Genomic DNA, 16,512 nt, shown 5'->3' on the forward strand with positions numbered 1-16,512 from the left:
ACACACTTCAATACCCTTCAGCAAATGTTTGTTCTCTGCCTTCCCTGCCCGGGAAGGAGGCAGACAAGGAGCAGGGGTCCTGCTGTCTTTCTGCCATCCCTAACCATTCTTCTGGCTCCACAGCAGTCCCTCTCCTCCATCTGAACATGGTGTGTATGGGGTTGCCTGCCAGCGCTTGGGGTGGGCACCTGTGGATGTTCACCTGTTTGTATCTCTTCCCTCTGAGAAGGGAAGAACCTCCAGAGGTTTTTGTGCTACTTTTTATTGTCTTTGAATTTCTTGTGTGTCGCTCTCTCCTGACTTCTGTGTGCCATCTAGTTCTTTTTTCATTGGTTCCCAGTCTTTTAACTTAAGAAAAAAAACAATAATACATCAGGACCATCCTGGTGGTCCAGTGGTTGACTCCCTGCTTCCAATGCATGGGGCATGGGTTCCATCCCTGCTTGGCCTGCACGCTGGGGGCAGGAGGTGGGGGTGTCTCAGCCAAATAATACATAAAAATACACATCATATTTTTAAAACTTCATTATTTGAATGTGATTGATGGGTGGTGACTGCCCACGACCTTACAGGGATCTCTGAAGCAGTGCTGGAGGATCGCGCTAGGACCAGAGGGCATCTGGGTTTGTCCACTCTGCGCTGTTCCCTCCGGCCCACTGCTGCCCGAGGAACGGGGTGGGCAGGTGGGGCCCGCTCTGTGGTTTGCTGGTTTTTGGCGCTCCTTCCCGAAAAAGCATCTCTTCACCCTTTCTCCTCCACCTCTCAGCTCAAGCGGGCCAGCAGCGAGGACACCCTCAACAAGCCCGGGGCGGCCGTCGCTTCCGGGGCAGCAGCTCGGCTGAAAAAGACGTCCACGTCCGGGGCCATCTCCGAGCTCACGGAGAGCCGCCTGAGGGGCCCCTCAGGTAGGCGGGAGTGGGGACAAGGAGAGAGTCAGGCGGTGGGGGCGGGCAGGTGGGAGGGTCTCAGGGAGGTGGGGGTAGGTGGGCGGGGTCTGGGGAGGGGCGGGACACGTAGGGGGAGCCCGGGCGGAGGAGCCCTGGAGGCCCTTTCTTGTCCATTTGAAAGCATCTCAGGGCTTCACTCCCCCTTTCCCCGTAAGGTCTGTCAGGACCACTTTGAGTCAGGAGCTTTTAGGCAACATTCCACAACGGGGGGTTTCTGTGTCTCGGGGAAACAGACACAAGGGGACATGGAGGCGGTGGGGAGCCCACTGTGTCCCTCCGCCCCTCTGCTTGTCCGTCACTTTGCACGTGTGGCCTTCGTGGGGATCCAGGCAGGGTGGTACAACCGTGGGGCTGTCTTGGGATCTTGGTGCCGCAGTGTAGATGAGTGCGTGGGCCCGCAGGTCCCTGGCGGAGCTGCCCAGCCTGCATCCTGGGTCTTGTGGAGACCAGGAAGATATCAAGACTGCTTACAGTCGCTCAGACGCCGGTGGCTGCTGAAAGCCGTGGGCATTCTCTGTGTTAGCAGTTTCTTGAGAAACAGAAAAGGTTTTTTTTTTTTTTAATCCATTATTCAGAGCATTGCAAACTTAAAACATCAAAGAATATATTTCATTTTCTTTTGCAGCATGTAGATAAGAAAACTGAGCTTTCCGTGGTCCAACTCACAATGCAGGCCCATAAATAATAGTAATGTATTGCTTAGTCATCCAAGATGGGAACAGCTAAAATGTTCATTTATGATAGGGGTTTAATGGTAGCTTGCTTGTGACTTTTTCACTTTTACGTAAAATATCACAGATTAGCTTTCAAAGGCACATTTTAATTTACTCAGTTTTCAAAAAGTTGAATCTGTAAAGAATATATGTGACTTTTTTTATGATGTGGGAATGGCCTCATGTTTATCTACAACCAGTTTTACTTTTCAAAAGACTGGTTTCATACTAAATATATACACATTTGGTTTTTCTAAATAATTATATTTATTGATGTGCAGGCTTTACTCCACTTGTGGTGAGCAGGGGCGACTCTAGTTGCTGTACTCAGGCTTCTCCCTGCAGTGGCTTCTCTTGTTGCAGAGCACAGGCTCTAGAATGGGCTTCAGTAATTGTGGCTCCCAGGCTCTAGAGCGCAGGGTCAATAGTTGTGGCTCACAGGCTTAGTTGCTCTGCGGCATGTGGGATCCTCCCATATCAGGGCTGGAACCTGTGTCTCCTGCATTGGCATGTGGATTCTTTACCACTGAACCACCAGGGACGCCCTCACACATTTTGTTTTTAAAATACAGCATATGAAAGTACAATATATTTTTATCAAGCCAGCCTAAGACAGTTTTTACAAGTTAACAAAGCACCACTAAAAAACTAACCGACTGACCTCGCTCTCAAATATTGGTGTAAAAACGTGAGGTGAAAATTTTAGCAAGTAGAATTCAACAAATTAACAGCAATAGTGCATATCAAAACCAAGTGGATTTATGCTATCCAAGATTGGCTTACCAGGAAATTCAGGAATATAATCTATCACACAATATTGACAGGCTAAAGAAGAAAAACCGTGAGGTCATCCCGATAGAGATGGAACATGCCTTGGACAAAGAGAGCACTCTTTGATTTTACTTTCACTTCTTTCTGATTAAAAAAAAAAAAACAACTCTTGGTAGATTACAAGTGTATGGGTACTTTAGTGATACAAAATATATGTATCTCCAGTCAAAACCAGCATTATGCTGTATGGTAAAATCTTAGAAGTATTTCCATTAAAATCAAGAATGACTTAAGGTTCAGTTCAGTCACTCAGTCGTGGCTGACTCTTTGCGACCCCATGAATCGCAGCACGCCAGGCCTCCCTGTCCATCACCAGCTTCCGGAGTTCACTCAAATTCACGTCGGTTTTTCTGCAAGTATTAAGCTAGGCAGTGAGACAGGAGAGCTATAGGAGGGTGTTCATGTTAGAATATAATGGTGATTTTATGCAGACAATAACATTTTATGCTTAGAATTTCCTGAAAGTTGTATCATTAGAAAAACCTTATCATGTCCTGAAAATGTGTTAGATACGATAAGAGTTCAGTGTGTGGCTGATTATAGAATGTGAAATATCAATAGCTTTCTCATCAGTAACTAGTTAGGAAAGATAATAACATAAGAAATAATCCCGTTTATAAAGGAATGAAAAAGGTAAAATACCAGTAGTAAGCTTAATACTGGGACTTCCCAGGTAGCACAGTGGGTGAAGAATCCACCTCCAAAGCAGGAGATGCGGGTTTGATCCCCAGGTAGCGAAGATCCCCTGGAGAAGGGAATGGCAGCCCACTCCAGTATTATTGCCTTGAGAATTCCTTGGAGACAGGAGCCACAGTCCACAGGGTTGCAAAGAGTTGGACACAGCTGAGCATGCATGAACACAAACAATATGACCAGGGCCTATATTTTAAAAATCCTAAAGCTCTTTTTAAAGGACATAAATGAAGGTATACATAAGTGGAAGGATATATATACCTGGTTCTTGGATAAGACTAAATATAACAAAGATTAAATTTAGTAGATATGTTAAATAAAACAAATGTCTGAAGTATCTTATGAATTTGTCTTCATCTCAGTTATAGTATCAGTGGGAATTCGAGAGCAGAAACACTGATAAAATGAGACCGATTTATATGAAACAGGAGTTCTCAACCCCAGGCAATTTTGCCCTTCACCCCAACCCAGGGAACCACTGGCAAAGTCTGCAGACAGGTTTGGTTGGCATCATTGGGGGTGATACTGCCATCTAGTGGGCAGAGGTCAGTGGTGCTGCTAAACTTCCTGCAAGGCACGGGATAGCCCCTCACAGAAAGGAAGGGTCCTGCCAGAAATGTCAGTAGTGAGCTGTTGATAAACCCTAATCTAGAAGAATAAATCCTCTCAGATAACCAGGAAGTTTCTGAAACATCAGCGATTGGGGAGGACTATTCAGTGGAGCAGAAAGTCCACAGGATTGGAGGATTTCGTGTAGGATTACAGTAGTATTTTCTATCAAGATGGATAATTCACTCACAAGTAACGACTGATTGGGTCTTCAGGAAAAAATAAAGCTGGATCCCTATCTCATGCCTCTCATCAGAGTAAATTCCAAGTGAATTAAAATTTAAACCTTAAAAAGTGAAACCATGAACGTGCAGAGAGAAAACGTCAGAGAATGAACTTGTGGTCTCGGCCTTGGAAAGAACAAGCACAAAAGTCAACTGGTGAAAAAAAAATCACATAAATATTACACACTGCTTTGTAAATAAGGGGAAATTATTTGCAAGACATGTAACAAAGGGGGCTTATTTACAATGAGTTTGTATAAATCAATAAGAAAAATAGTACAAAAGAAAAATGGGTAGTTCATATAAAAAGGAAATACAGATAGCCACTAGAAAGATGCTGGGACTTCCCTGGTGGTCTAATGGTTAAGAATCTGCCTGCCAATGTACGGGCACAGATTCAATCCCTGGTGGAGGATCCCACATTCTGCAGGGCAACTAAGCCTGTGCACCATGACTACTGAGTCTGTTAGCCCTAGAGCTTGCGCTCCACAACAAGACAACAGCAATGAAGACCCAGCACAGCCAACAGAAAAAAGAGACTAAGTCCCACTTAGACGTAAAAAGATATAATTCAGAGCAATAATTACAGTATGTGATTTCCCCTAACAGATTAATAAAAATTAACATGATTGAGGAACTTTCTTGGTGGTCCAGTTAGGACTTTGTGCTTCCACAGCAGGGGACACAGGTTCAACCCCTGGCCAGGGAAATACGATTCCACATGCTATGCAGCACAGCCAAAATAAATTTTAAAAAAGAACTACAAAATGATTGATAATTTTTTATTTAATTGAGGGTGAGGGGAGCCACACCACATATTGCTGATGACAAGGACAATCTGGTAAAATCTCTCTACATTTGAAACATGTATGATCTTTCACCAAGGATTTCTACCACTTAGCATTTAGCATTATGTTGGACTGTGAAGAAAGTTGAGAGCCAAAGAATTGATGCTTTTGAACTGTGGTGTTGGAGAAGACTCTTGAGAGTCCCTTGAACTGCGAGGAGATCCAACCAGTCCATTCTAAAGGAGATCAGTCCTGGATGTTCTTTGGAAGGACTGATGCTAAAGCTGAAACTCCAATACTCTGGCCACCTCATGCGAAGAGTTGACTCATTGGAAAAGACTCTGATGCTGGGAGGGATTGGGGGCAGGAGGAGAAGGGGACGACAGAGGATGAGATGGCTGGATGGCATCACCGACTTGATGGACCTGAGTTTGGGTGAACTCCAGGAGTTGGTGATGGACAGGGAGGCCTGGCATGCTGCACTTCATGGGATCGCAAAGAGTCGGACATGACTGAGTGACTGAACTGAACTGATATACTTGAAAAAGAATGCCTATATACATGAACAAGATGTTTGGTTGTGGCATTATTATAACAGTAAAACACTGGAAATACCCAAGTGTGTATCAGTCCAGGGCTGGTTGCATAATGAGATTTTGGTATGGCAGAATAGTATGCAGCCATGAAAATGGACACGGTAGATTTATATGTACCGACAGGGAAAGATTATTACTAAGTGGGGAAAATAAGATGGTGTGTATAGTCTGACCTCATGTGTTTTGATTTTTAAATACATGATTTAATTTTTGAAATCATAACTGTTTTCCTGGAAGGATATAGGGATGTTACTTTGAGGAGAGTATTGAAAGTGGTGGGGGAAGGAGACCTTCCATATTAGATCTATCTATACTGTTTCAAAATGTTAAAAACACATACAGACATTGCTTTAAAAATTAAAAACAGAATCAATTCAGTTCAGTTGCTAAGTCGTGTCTGACTCTTCACGACCCCATGGACCGCAGCATACCAGGCCTCCCTGTCCATCACCAACTCCTGGAGTTTACCCAAACTCATGTCCATTGAGTCGGTGATGCCATCCAACCATCTCATCCTCTATCATCCCCTTCTCCCGCCTTCAATCTTTCCCAGCATCAGGGTCTTCTCCAATGAGTCAGTTCTTCGCATCAGGTGGCCAAAGTATTGGAGTTTCAGCCTCAACATCAGTCCTTCCAATGAACACTCAGGACTGATTTCCTTTGGGATGGACTGGTTGGATCTCCTTGGAGTCCAAGGGACTCTCAAAAGTCTTCTCCAACACCATAGTTCAAAAGCATCAATTCTTTGGTGCTAAGCTTTCTTTATAGTCCAACTCTCACATCCATACATGACTACTGGAAAAGCCATAGCCTGAACAAGACGGACTATAACCTAAATTTTTTTTTTGCTTTAGCCCAATCCTTACTCTTCTACTTGCCTTTTAGTGTGTGTCTTAACCATTTGTTAGTCAGTAGTTTAACTGCTTAATCATAGCACATGTTCCCTTTATTCAGGATCCTAAAGAAAGACTTTGTAAAACCAGTTTTACTGGTTTTCTCACTCCATGGACTTTAGTTTTCTTCTTCTCATATTGAGGAAATATGCACAGATCTTCAGCTCAGTGATGTCATAGCAAAGGTCTGTGAATGCTTCATAAGCTCTGATGGGCTATTTGGAAAGTATTCCAACAGTTATCATTCAAATTCCTGAATGTAATGAGATTACCTTGATTGTAATGAAATTACATCCTTTGACTTAATCAAGTTGGATTAAAAAATTGCACTTGTCTGTGGAGCTTTTGGGTTTTAAGTGCGGGCAGTCCTCAATATTTTCCTATCAGCTTTTGTACAGCTGGCACTTTTGTACATAGTCACATATCCCCAATCTGCCCCATTCCTGTGAATTAGACCCATGCATCAGCTGACAAACCGGCCATTAGGAGCACTGGCCGGCAGGTCGCCCATCAGAGGTCTGTCTCTGCTGCAGGTGCCAGCACCCCTGCCACTGTGCAGTCGTGTTAGGTGGTTCTGTGAATATCAGCTCACACTTTGTCTTTATTTTACGTGCATGAAAACCAGGGGAATGAGAGCACTAGCACTAGTAATAAGTGTGGGTTTTAATATCTCAGGACCATTGAGACAAAGAAGGAGGTGACTCACTGTTAGAAAGGGCACCCCCATCAGGAGCTCACTGGAGTCACCACCACTCTGTAGATTCAGCTGTAAAGACAAAAATAAAACTAAAGAAAAGAAGGAAAATACTAGCAGTACGTGATTGATTTCCTCCTAAAGGAAAGATGTAATTATAAATTGTATGTAAATACTTAGGGGACAGAATTCTTTTTATGGCCCTCAACATTTGGCTTTGGGACATGTTTTCGGTAATGGCGTGGGATGGTATAATCTGTTTTCTTTCAAGTATATTAATTTTGGAAGGGATCCTGTCATGAAACAATTATACAGTGTTGTGGTTTTAAACTCATAGCAGTTAAACCTGTGATCAGCCTATATTGTACCCTTTGCTGGAAATTGATCTGTCCTTGGGGAGGAGCCCTCAAACCTAGCACAGAAGAAAATGCTCACTCTTTAGGTAGTACTGATCATGTGATGGCAACTGCTGCTAATGCGCTGTCTAACCTGGGTGCTTGGGGAGCTTGGTGAAGGGGCTGGACTGTCTCCGGGTTCTGATGTCCAGGCCCGAGCATCCCCAGGGCCCTGTCACCATCTGCAGTACCCAGAGCAACCACTGGAAGGCAGGAAGGGGTGTGGACGGGGCAGGTGATCTAGCCCTACCTGGCACCTTCCTCCACCCCACCCTGCACCAGGTGCTGGCCTCGCTCAACCTCACCACAGCCTCCAGGAGAAGGCAGTGTTTCGTCCAGGTCGTGACACTTCAGGGAGGTCACACGAGCGTTACTTTGTCTTCTGATGCCTGCCCATTTCCACACTGAACACCTGCTCTTCCCAACTGATTTTGAATCAATATTATAACATCTCTGTGGTAGAGCCCAGCCCAGACACCTGCTTCTTCCTTTTCTCCCTCCAGTGTCTGTGATGCAGATCTGGTCTTAACTGATGGGCATGGGCTTAGAGAATGGGGTAGCCCCTGGTGGTAGATGGCTGTCCTCCCTGATACCCCTAACTGCACATCCCAGGGCCCCAAGAGATGCTGAGCCTTTTAGGTACCCCCCTTGCCAAAGCTGCAAGGGGGCCCCACCAGTAGATGGCAGCCTCGTCCACACACTGACTCATATTCTGGGAGCCCCCACTCTGACTAGAGGTCCTTTTGACATTCATGCAATTAGGTCAACAAACATTTTTGAGTGCCTACTGTGTGTCTGACACTGTTTTAGGCAACAGGGCAACCTCAGGGGGCAGGACGGAGATCCCCCATCCGTGGAGCTCCGTGAACAAACATTGATGAGAACAGTGCAGGCACATGGCTGCAGCCAAGATGGGAGGGGTGCAGGGCAGAGGGCTGGGGTTGGGGGCTGAGGGAAGGAGTGACTCACCTGACCTCGTTTTATTTACTTTTTATTTTTATATTGCAGTATAGCCAGTTAACGGTAGCTATATTGGTGGCTCAGATGGTAAAGAATCTGCCTGCAATGCGGGACATCTGGGTTTGATCCCTGGACCAGGAAGATCCACTGGAGGAGGAAATGACTAACCACTCCAGTATTCTTGCCTGGAGAATTCCATGGACAGCAGCCTGGCAGGCTACAGTCCATGGGATTGCAAAAGAGTTGGATACCACTGCTACTAGTCAATTAACAATGTTGTGTTAGTTTCAGATGGGCAGCAAAGGGACTCAGTCTGTTATACATGTATCCACTCTCCCCCAAACTCTCCTCCCATCCAGGCTGCCACAGAACATTGAGCAGAGTTCCCTGTGCTATACATTTTAAATATAGCAGTGTGTACATATCAATCCCAGAGTCCCTAACTATCCCTTCCCCCGACCCTGGCAACCATAAGTTCGTTCTCTAAGTCTGTGAGTCTGTTTCTGTTTTGTATCATGTGTTAAGATTCTACATATAAGGGATGTAATATGATATTTCTCCTTCTCTGTCTGACTTATTTCACTCAGTATGACACTAAATCCATCCATGTCTCTGCAAATGGCGTTATTTCATTCTTTTAAATGTCTGAGTAGTATTCTATTGTATATGTGTACCACGTCTTCTTTATCCATTCTTCTGGACTTGACCTCATTTTAGAAGGAGCATTTTGGTTGCCTGTGCAGACTGGACTAATGGATGGGGGAAGACCCAATCAGAGGCTATGGCCAGGCCCTAGGAGAGAGCCTTTTCAAGGCTGAATAATATTGCCTTGTATGTAAACCACATTTTCTTTATCCCTCAATCACTGACTAACCAGGAAATAGCTTTAACTTCTGCAGGGTCCAGGGTGACACCACTGTGAGGAGGTTTTGAACTTGGTACTGCTATTATAAAGTCTTGGATTCTTTGAGGGTACCTGGCAGTTTCATGACCCTATACTTCCCAGAGGTACATGGTCATCAGGGTTTGGTGGCTTTCAGGGTTCCTCTCTGGGAACCTGTGGTTCAGAGGAGGGCACTCTCCCTACTTGTCCCTCCAGAAATACTGACTTTTTTGCGGTCTTTCCGTCCAGAAGTGTGGCCGCCTCTCTGAGCCTTCCTTTTTGTCTTTCTCTATAGTTCATGTATTTCTTCTCCTTTTTCTTCTGTTTGTTGAGTTTACGCCCAGGTTTATACTTTTATTACTTTTGTGAGTGGGATTGCTTTTTCTTCTTTTTTAATGTGGAAAACTTCATGAACGTGCATGTTATCCTCCACACTAATCTTCTCTGTGTCCTTCCAATTTTAGGATGTGTGTTGCTGAGGTGAACATTCACTGTATTTTTTTAATTAGATATTTTTTAAACTATCTAATTTGTAACTGACTCCTTTCCTCACTGGTACTGATGGTTTTCAGTTGATTCTCCCATGATCTCCAAGTGGATGATTCTATCAGCTGCAGATAACAAAGCCCTTTGTCTCCTTCATCCCTATGGCTGTGTCTTTTCTTTCTCATTCCTGCTGTGTCGTGTGTGTGACACTTGGGTTGTGTTAAATGCTAGTGATGTCCTTGTTCTCATTTTACTGTGATTGCTTTTGATCTTTCCCCGTTAAATCAGATGCAGAAAGTTGGCTTGAGATATTGATTTGCAGGTTCAGTTCTTCCTTTCCTCTTTTGCTTAAGAGTTTCTAGATTGGGTGGTAGATTTATTAAATGCCCTCAAGGCATTCTGTTATGACTTTAATTATTGGTTTTCTCTTTACCCTGGAGCCTACTTCAGGGAATTCAAATACGTGTATATTCTGTCTCCTGAGTATATCTTCCCCATCACGTATTAATATTTTCTTTAATCCTTTTGATTACTTTCGTGCATCCTCTGATTTTTTTTAAAGTTTATCATCTAATGTGCTTTGCTTTTTTTCCTTACTTCAGCTATTGTGTGTTTCATCTTTTGTCTGATTTATCTGATCTCAGATTGTTTCTTCTTCATAACCTCTTGCTGTAGCTTCACAGCTGTAAAAGTTCCTTGAATTTCAATGTGGATACACATTAGAGATTTTCTAAAATTTCCTATTTCTTCCAGTGACTGTTTCATAGGTGCTTATTTATTTGGATTTCTCAGTTGGTTCCCCTCTTATGAATGGCCAAGACTTTCCAGATAGATCTAGTGATTTTCTAGAATCATCCATCTTCACAGAGGAAAGTCTGTTGTATGACGTTCTGGGGGCTGTGTCCACACAGGTGACTTTCTCTCACGCTGAGACTCAGGGTAAACTTCTGAACAGTGACTCAATTTTCTCCCATCGTGTCTTTACTCATTGGGGGATCAGAGCCTCCCCCTTGGAGAAGCTTCTCCAGTTTCCTCACCTATAAGATGAGGTTGACCACACCCATCTCAGGAAGTGGTGAGAAGGAAGTGCAGTGGCCTCTGTGAGGAAGCAAGAGTGGAGCCTAACGTGGAGCTGTCTTTATGAAATGTGCTTTTGTCCTTGAAAACCACCCTGTGCGACAGGACCTCAGAGTCAGGAATTATGGCGATTAGATAAACCCACCTGCCGTGGGCTCTGTCTGGCACATCTTGCCCAGGAGCTCCCAGCTCTGCATTACAGTGTGCTTTTTTTTCCTTCCAAAGCTACCATCCCTTGCACTTGGTCAACAATTCCTTTTTCAGTCAAAATTAAAGTTATCCTTTTTGGTTCAAAGCAGTAAAATTCGGGTCAGGTTTTGACTGAATATATGAAAGAATGGGCTTCCCAGGTGGCACTAGTGGTAAAGAACCTGCCTGCCAGTGCAGGTAGATGTAAGAGACACAGGTTCAGTCCCTGGGTCAGGAAGATTCCCCTGGAGGAAGGCACGGCAACCCACTCCAGTATTCTTGCCTGGAGGATCCCATGGACAGAGGAGCCTGGTGGGCTGCAGGCCATGGAGTCACAGAGAGGACATGACTGAAATGACAGCACACACACACACACACACATGCATGGAAGAATGTTCCAGCAGCCACAGCACATCGGAAGTGCTCAGCCCCAGGAAATGAAGAACTCCGGTTACTGGAGTGAAGGTTTGATGGGGATGTTGGAGGGTGATTGAATCAGATCCTTACTGACCTCCTTCCTGACTTCAGGGGGTTGCTGTTAAGCTCAAAGACCTCCTCCTGCATGTCTTCTCTTGTCCCCTCCCACATGGGAGACACTCTTCTGGGCCCTCAGGCCAAACCTGCGTTTCCACCCCAAAGTGAACCTGACTTCCGGAAACGCTACCCCAACAGCTGACACTGTCTATCCATTTGTTCCTTCACCAAGTATTTGTGTCTACTGAGTCCCAGGCATCTTTCCAGGTGCCAGGGAGGCAGCCATGAGCAACACACAGAAAGCCCCAGCTCTTCTGGGTCTTCCGCTGTGTTCTCGTTCTCATGGGATTTTTCTGAATGGTGCTCACCTCTCACTGCATGGGCTTCCAGCTTCCTCTAGCGTCTGACTCCTCCGACTGCAGTCACCCAGATCAGCTGTCCTGTTTTCTGTCAGCCTCCTTTCTTGAGTGTGTGACTGTCTTTGTCACCACATTTGCCCACTTTTCATTTCCTCTGGGTTCCCCTGACCCAACCTGGCCTGGCATCTCTCACCTGAAAAACACAGAGGCTTCTTGATTTGGGTTGGGTTGCAAAGGGTTTCCTCATCATTTATAGCAACTTTGAACATTTTTTAAAATTGAGGTTTCTTGGGCTCCAGTAACACTGTGGATGGTGACTACTGCCATGAAATTAAAGACACTTGCTCCTTTGAAAAGAAAGCTACGACAAACCTTTTTAGGCAGTGCATTAAAAGCAGAGACATCATTTTGCTGACAAAAGTCAGTATAGTCAAAGCTATGGTTTTTCCAGTAGTCATCTACAGATGTGAAAGTTGGACCATAAAGAAGGCTGAATGCCGAAGAATTGATGCTTTCGAATTGTGGTGCTGGAGCAGACTCTTGAGAGTCCCTTGGACTGCAGGGAGATCAAACCAGTCAATCCTAAAGGAAATCAACCCTGAATATTCATTGGAAGGGCAGATGCTGAAGCTGAAGTTCCAATACTTTGGCTACCTGATGCGAAGAGCTGACTCACTGGAAAAGACCCTGATACTGGGAAAGATTGAGGGCAGGAGGAGAAGAGGGCAACAGAGGATGAAATGGTGGAATGACATCATCAACTCAATGGACATGAATTTGAGCAAACTCTGGGAGGTGGCAAAAGACAGGGAAGCCTGACATGCTGCAGTCCATGGGGTCACAAAGAGTTGGACACGACTGAGTGACTGAACAATACCTCCTGTCTTAACAGGTCGCTTTCATCCAGTCTTTTCAGACTATTCAGAGTGGGTTTTGAGGAATCAATGTCTCTCTCTCTCTCTGCACTCCTGTTTCATTGGTTTACAGAATAATTAAGTAATGTAAATAAGATTGGTGGTATGACTAGCATGAACAGGGTTGAAACAATCCACCTACTCTCAGTATGCGGACGTCCTAGGTGGAGGGGCCGAAGTGCATGCTTGTTCTGGGAAGAGCCTCCCAGCTGTCAGTGCCCAGGACACTGGTCAGTGCACCCTGTTCAGATGGGTGCCTCAGTGATCTTGGCAGGTTGGCTGTGGGTCAGTGCTGGAGGAGGGTGGATGAGAGGGCAGGTTTTGCAGCAGCAGGGCCCTTGTCCTGAGCTGCAGCTTTGGCTGGCCCAGCCCCATGCTGAGACACCTCAGACAAGATCTCTGGGATCTCTGCCTCGGCAGCAGAAGGGACTGGGGCAGAGCTCCTGCCTGGACCCAGCGCAGTCCCGCTATAGCCACGTCCCAGTCCTTTTCTTGCCTTGACTCCAGTCCTGGGCTAAGCGGGGCTGGTTCACCAAACACACTCAGGACTTTGCCACAATCAGGTCTTTGTTTATCCTGATGAGCCAGACCTGGCCCAGGCCTGCTCCTCCAGGATGCTCGTCCATGCCTGGAGCCCCTGCCCTCTCTGCTGCCACCCTCCTGCCACACTGGATGTTGACAGCAGTTCTGATCACCAGGAACAGACCAGCTCGTAAGCATCAGGAAGCCTTTCTGGATCCCTCGGCGGGCTGTGCTTTTTTCCCTTTTAAGGACACACTGCTTGTGTCCTTCTGTCCAGCCCTCCTGAGTCCTACCTGGTGCTGCTGCTCTGTCCTTCCTCCTCATTCTCTTCTCCTGGGACCATGTGTTGGACCTGCTGGCAGCACACTCAGGAAGAAGGCCCATCCTGCTCAGGGGTGAGGCCTCTCTCTTCCCTTTTATCTCATCTTCTTCAAAGCTTGTATCTTTCTAGCCTTGATTCTTGGTAGCGAGGTACCCCTGGACTTCAGTCACGCTAATTGACTCACAGTGAGGACGGGGCTCTTTTTAGTTCAGAAATAATTCATAGAGCCCTGAAGGCTCATCTATTTATCTCCCTTGACTTAAAACCCAGCTTTATGGAAGGGTAATTTACATATTCTCAAATTCACCCATTTAAGATGTGCAGGCTGATGATTTTTACGCAATTTTCTGGGTTACAACCATCCACCACGACTGGGCTTTAGAACGTTCCCATCACACTAGAAGGATGCTCGCGTTGTTTCCAGTCAATTCCTGTTTCACTCCAGCTGCAGGCAACTGCTTTCTGTCCCTATAGGTCCACCCTCAACTTTGCTTGCTGCCTTCTGGAGCATTCATCAGACCAACACTAACGGTGTTTGCCTGAGGAATTTCTTCTGATTCAATTACTACACTTCATTCGTCACCCTCTCTTTGACTCTCCCCGTGTTTAAGTTTCTCTTGGTTTCTCTTTGTATGAACCTTGTTAGCCTTTGACTTATTGGGAAACCTGAGTTTCCCCTTTTCCTTTAGAAAATGGAAAACTTGGAGTGTCATGTACAAAACATGTATTGGGTAGTATTGACTGAGTAAAGCAGCCTTAGGCCCTCACTCTTGGGACTTCAAGAAACCATTGAGGGGAAGTTTGAAGTGGGGCGAAGTCAAGTTATAGTAATAAGTGAGCCGTGATACCCTGTGATCTACCTAGTCTTCCTCACCTTTCTTTCAAACATTGGCAAGCACTGATCTTTTTATTGTCTTCATAGTTTTGCCTTCTCTAGAATGTCATATGGGGTTTCCCAGGTGACTCAGTGGCAAAAAATACGCCTGCCAATGCAGGAGACGCAGGAGACTTCGGTTTGATTCTGGAGATGGGTATGGCAACCCACGCCAGTATCCTCGCCTGGAGAATCCCATGGACTGAAGAACCTAGTGGGCTATAATCTATGGGGTCTAAAAGAGTCTGACGTGACACAGAGAATCAGCATGCACACAGAATGTCATATGACTGGTATCATACAGGATGTAACCTTTTCAGACTGTCTTCTTACACTTTGCAATCTACATTTAAGGTTCCTCCATGTCCTTCTGTGGTTTGACAGCTCATTTCTTTTTAATTCTGAATAATGATATGTATGGACCACAGTTTGTGTGTCCATTTATCTATTCACCACCTTGCCTTTGGATAAATATCAAGGAGCATGATGGATGTTATGTGGTGAGGATTTGTTTACTTTTGTAACAGACTGCCAGGTTGTCTTCCCAAGGGGCTGCACCATTTTGCATCCTCACAAACAATGAATGAGAGTTCCTGTTGCTCTTTATCATTGCCAACATTTGGTGTTGTCGGTGTTTGGGATTTTCACCATTCTAATACATGTGTTGTGGTATGGATTAAGATTTTTTAAAATCTTGGTACAAGCAGAAATTTGAAGTTTGATTAGGTATTTGCTAAGAGATTATTGTCAGTTTTTTTCAGTTGGGATAATGGAACTGTGGTTTTATTTTGTTTTTCTAAAGCATCCTTACCTTTGGAACACAAATTGAAACATTTGCCAATGAAATAGGATGTCTGGGATTGCTTCACATTACTTGGGAATGGGGGGGGCGGAATGGATGATGGTATTTGAAACAAGGTTGACAATGAATTGATGTGTTGAAACTGGGTTGATAGAGGATCATTACAACATTGCTTTCTATTTTTTGTATATGTTAGAATTTTTAATAATAAATATTTAAAATTAAAGTAGCTCATGTTATTAAAAAATGGTGGGCTCTTTGGTGTTTAGTAAGAATTTCAGCCTGTCTTCTAGTACCACCTTTAGAGTAAGCTCAGTCCTTAATGGCATCATGGAGAAGGAAGGGATATATGTTCAACAATTGTACATGTACTGGGTTAATATTTAAAGGATCCTCCTAGAAACTAAAGAATCTTCTAGTAATATACACAGTTTTACCTGACATTATTTAAAGAATATATGTGATTTTTTTCAAAGTGAATTTTTTAAATTGCAAAAGCAGTACAATGTGCACTACAGCCAAATAAAAAACATATGGAGAAGCAAAAAAACAATAAAAGAACATAAAGGACATAAAATCTCACCCACTGCATTCAAAGAGAGCCACTCATTCTTTATCAGAACTTTGAGGTATAACTTTCCATCTGTGTGTTTGTGTCCAGATGTTTTTTGTTTGTTTGTTTATAAACAAAAAATAAGATTTATGTCCTTGATATATGTACCCTTCTGCTTTCTAGGGTAGCAAGTCTGATACATTGTTCAGGGGCTGCATAGGCACCATTGTATGACTGTGTCATCATTTATTTAACCATCATTTATTAGGCCCAGTGTAGGACTTCCTTGGTGTCTCAGACAGTAAAGAATCTGCCTGCAATGCAGGAGACCCAGGTTCTGATCGCTGGGTCAAGAAGACCAGACTGAGCGGCTTTCCTCTTTCCATGTTAAACACTGAAGATTTTTCCCAACTTTTTGCTGTTACAAACAGAAGGGGTCCTTATATTCAATCAGTTCAGTTCAGTTCAGTCGCTCAGTCCTGTCCGACTCTTTGCGATCTCATGAATCGCCACACGCCAGGCCTCCCTGTCCATCACCAACTCCCGGAGTTCACCCAAACTCATGTCCATTAAGTTGGTGATGCCATCCAGCCATCTCATCCTCTGTTGTCCCCTTCTCCTCCTACCCTCAATTCCTCGCAGTATCAGAGTCTTTTCCAATGAGTCAACTCTTCTCATGAGGTGGCCAAAATACTGGAGTTTCAGCTTCATCAT

General features: G+C 44.6%; 1 protein-coding gene across 8 annotated transcripts in view; it reads left to right on the plus strand.

Annotated features, from left to right (window-relative positions):
* Nucleotides 1-16,512, plus strand: part of SPECC1 (sperm antigen with calponin homology and coiled-coil domains 1) — a 208,012-nt gene that overhangs the window by 64,037 nt on the left and 127,463 nt on the right. For all 8 annotated transcript variants that reach the window (XM_010842935.1, XM_010842936.1, XM_010842938.1 and 5 more), the window contains one exon: nucleotides 767-905. In XM_010842935.1, coding sequence (XP_010841237.1) covers nucleotides 767-905 — 139 coding nt within the window. The remainder of the gene's footprint in view (nucleotides 1-766; nucleotides 906-16,512) is intronic.

Source organism: Bison bison, unplaced genomic scaffold, assembly GCF_000754665.1.
Source record: "Bison bison bison isolate TAMUID 2011002044 unplaced genomic scaffold, Bison_UMD1.0 scf7180017864180, whole genome shotgun sequence".
In the NCBI taxonomy this organism is placed as follows: Eukaryota; Metazoa; Chordata; class Mammalia; order Artiodactyla; family Bovidae; genus Bison; species Bison bison.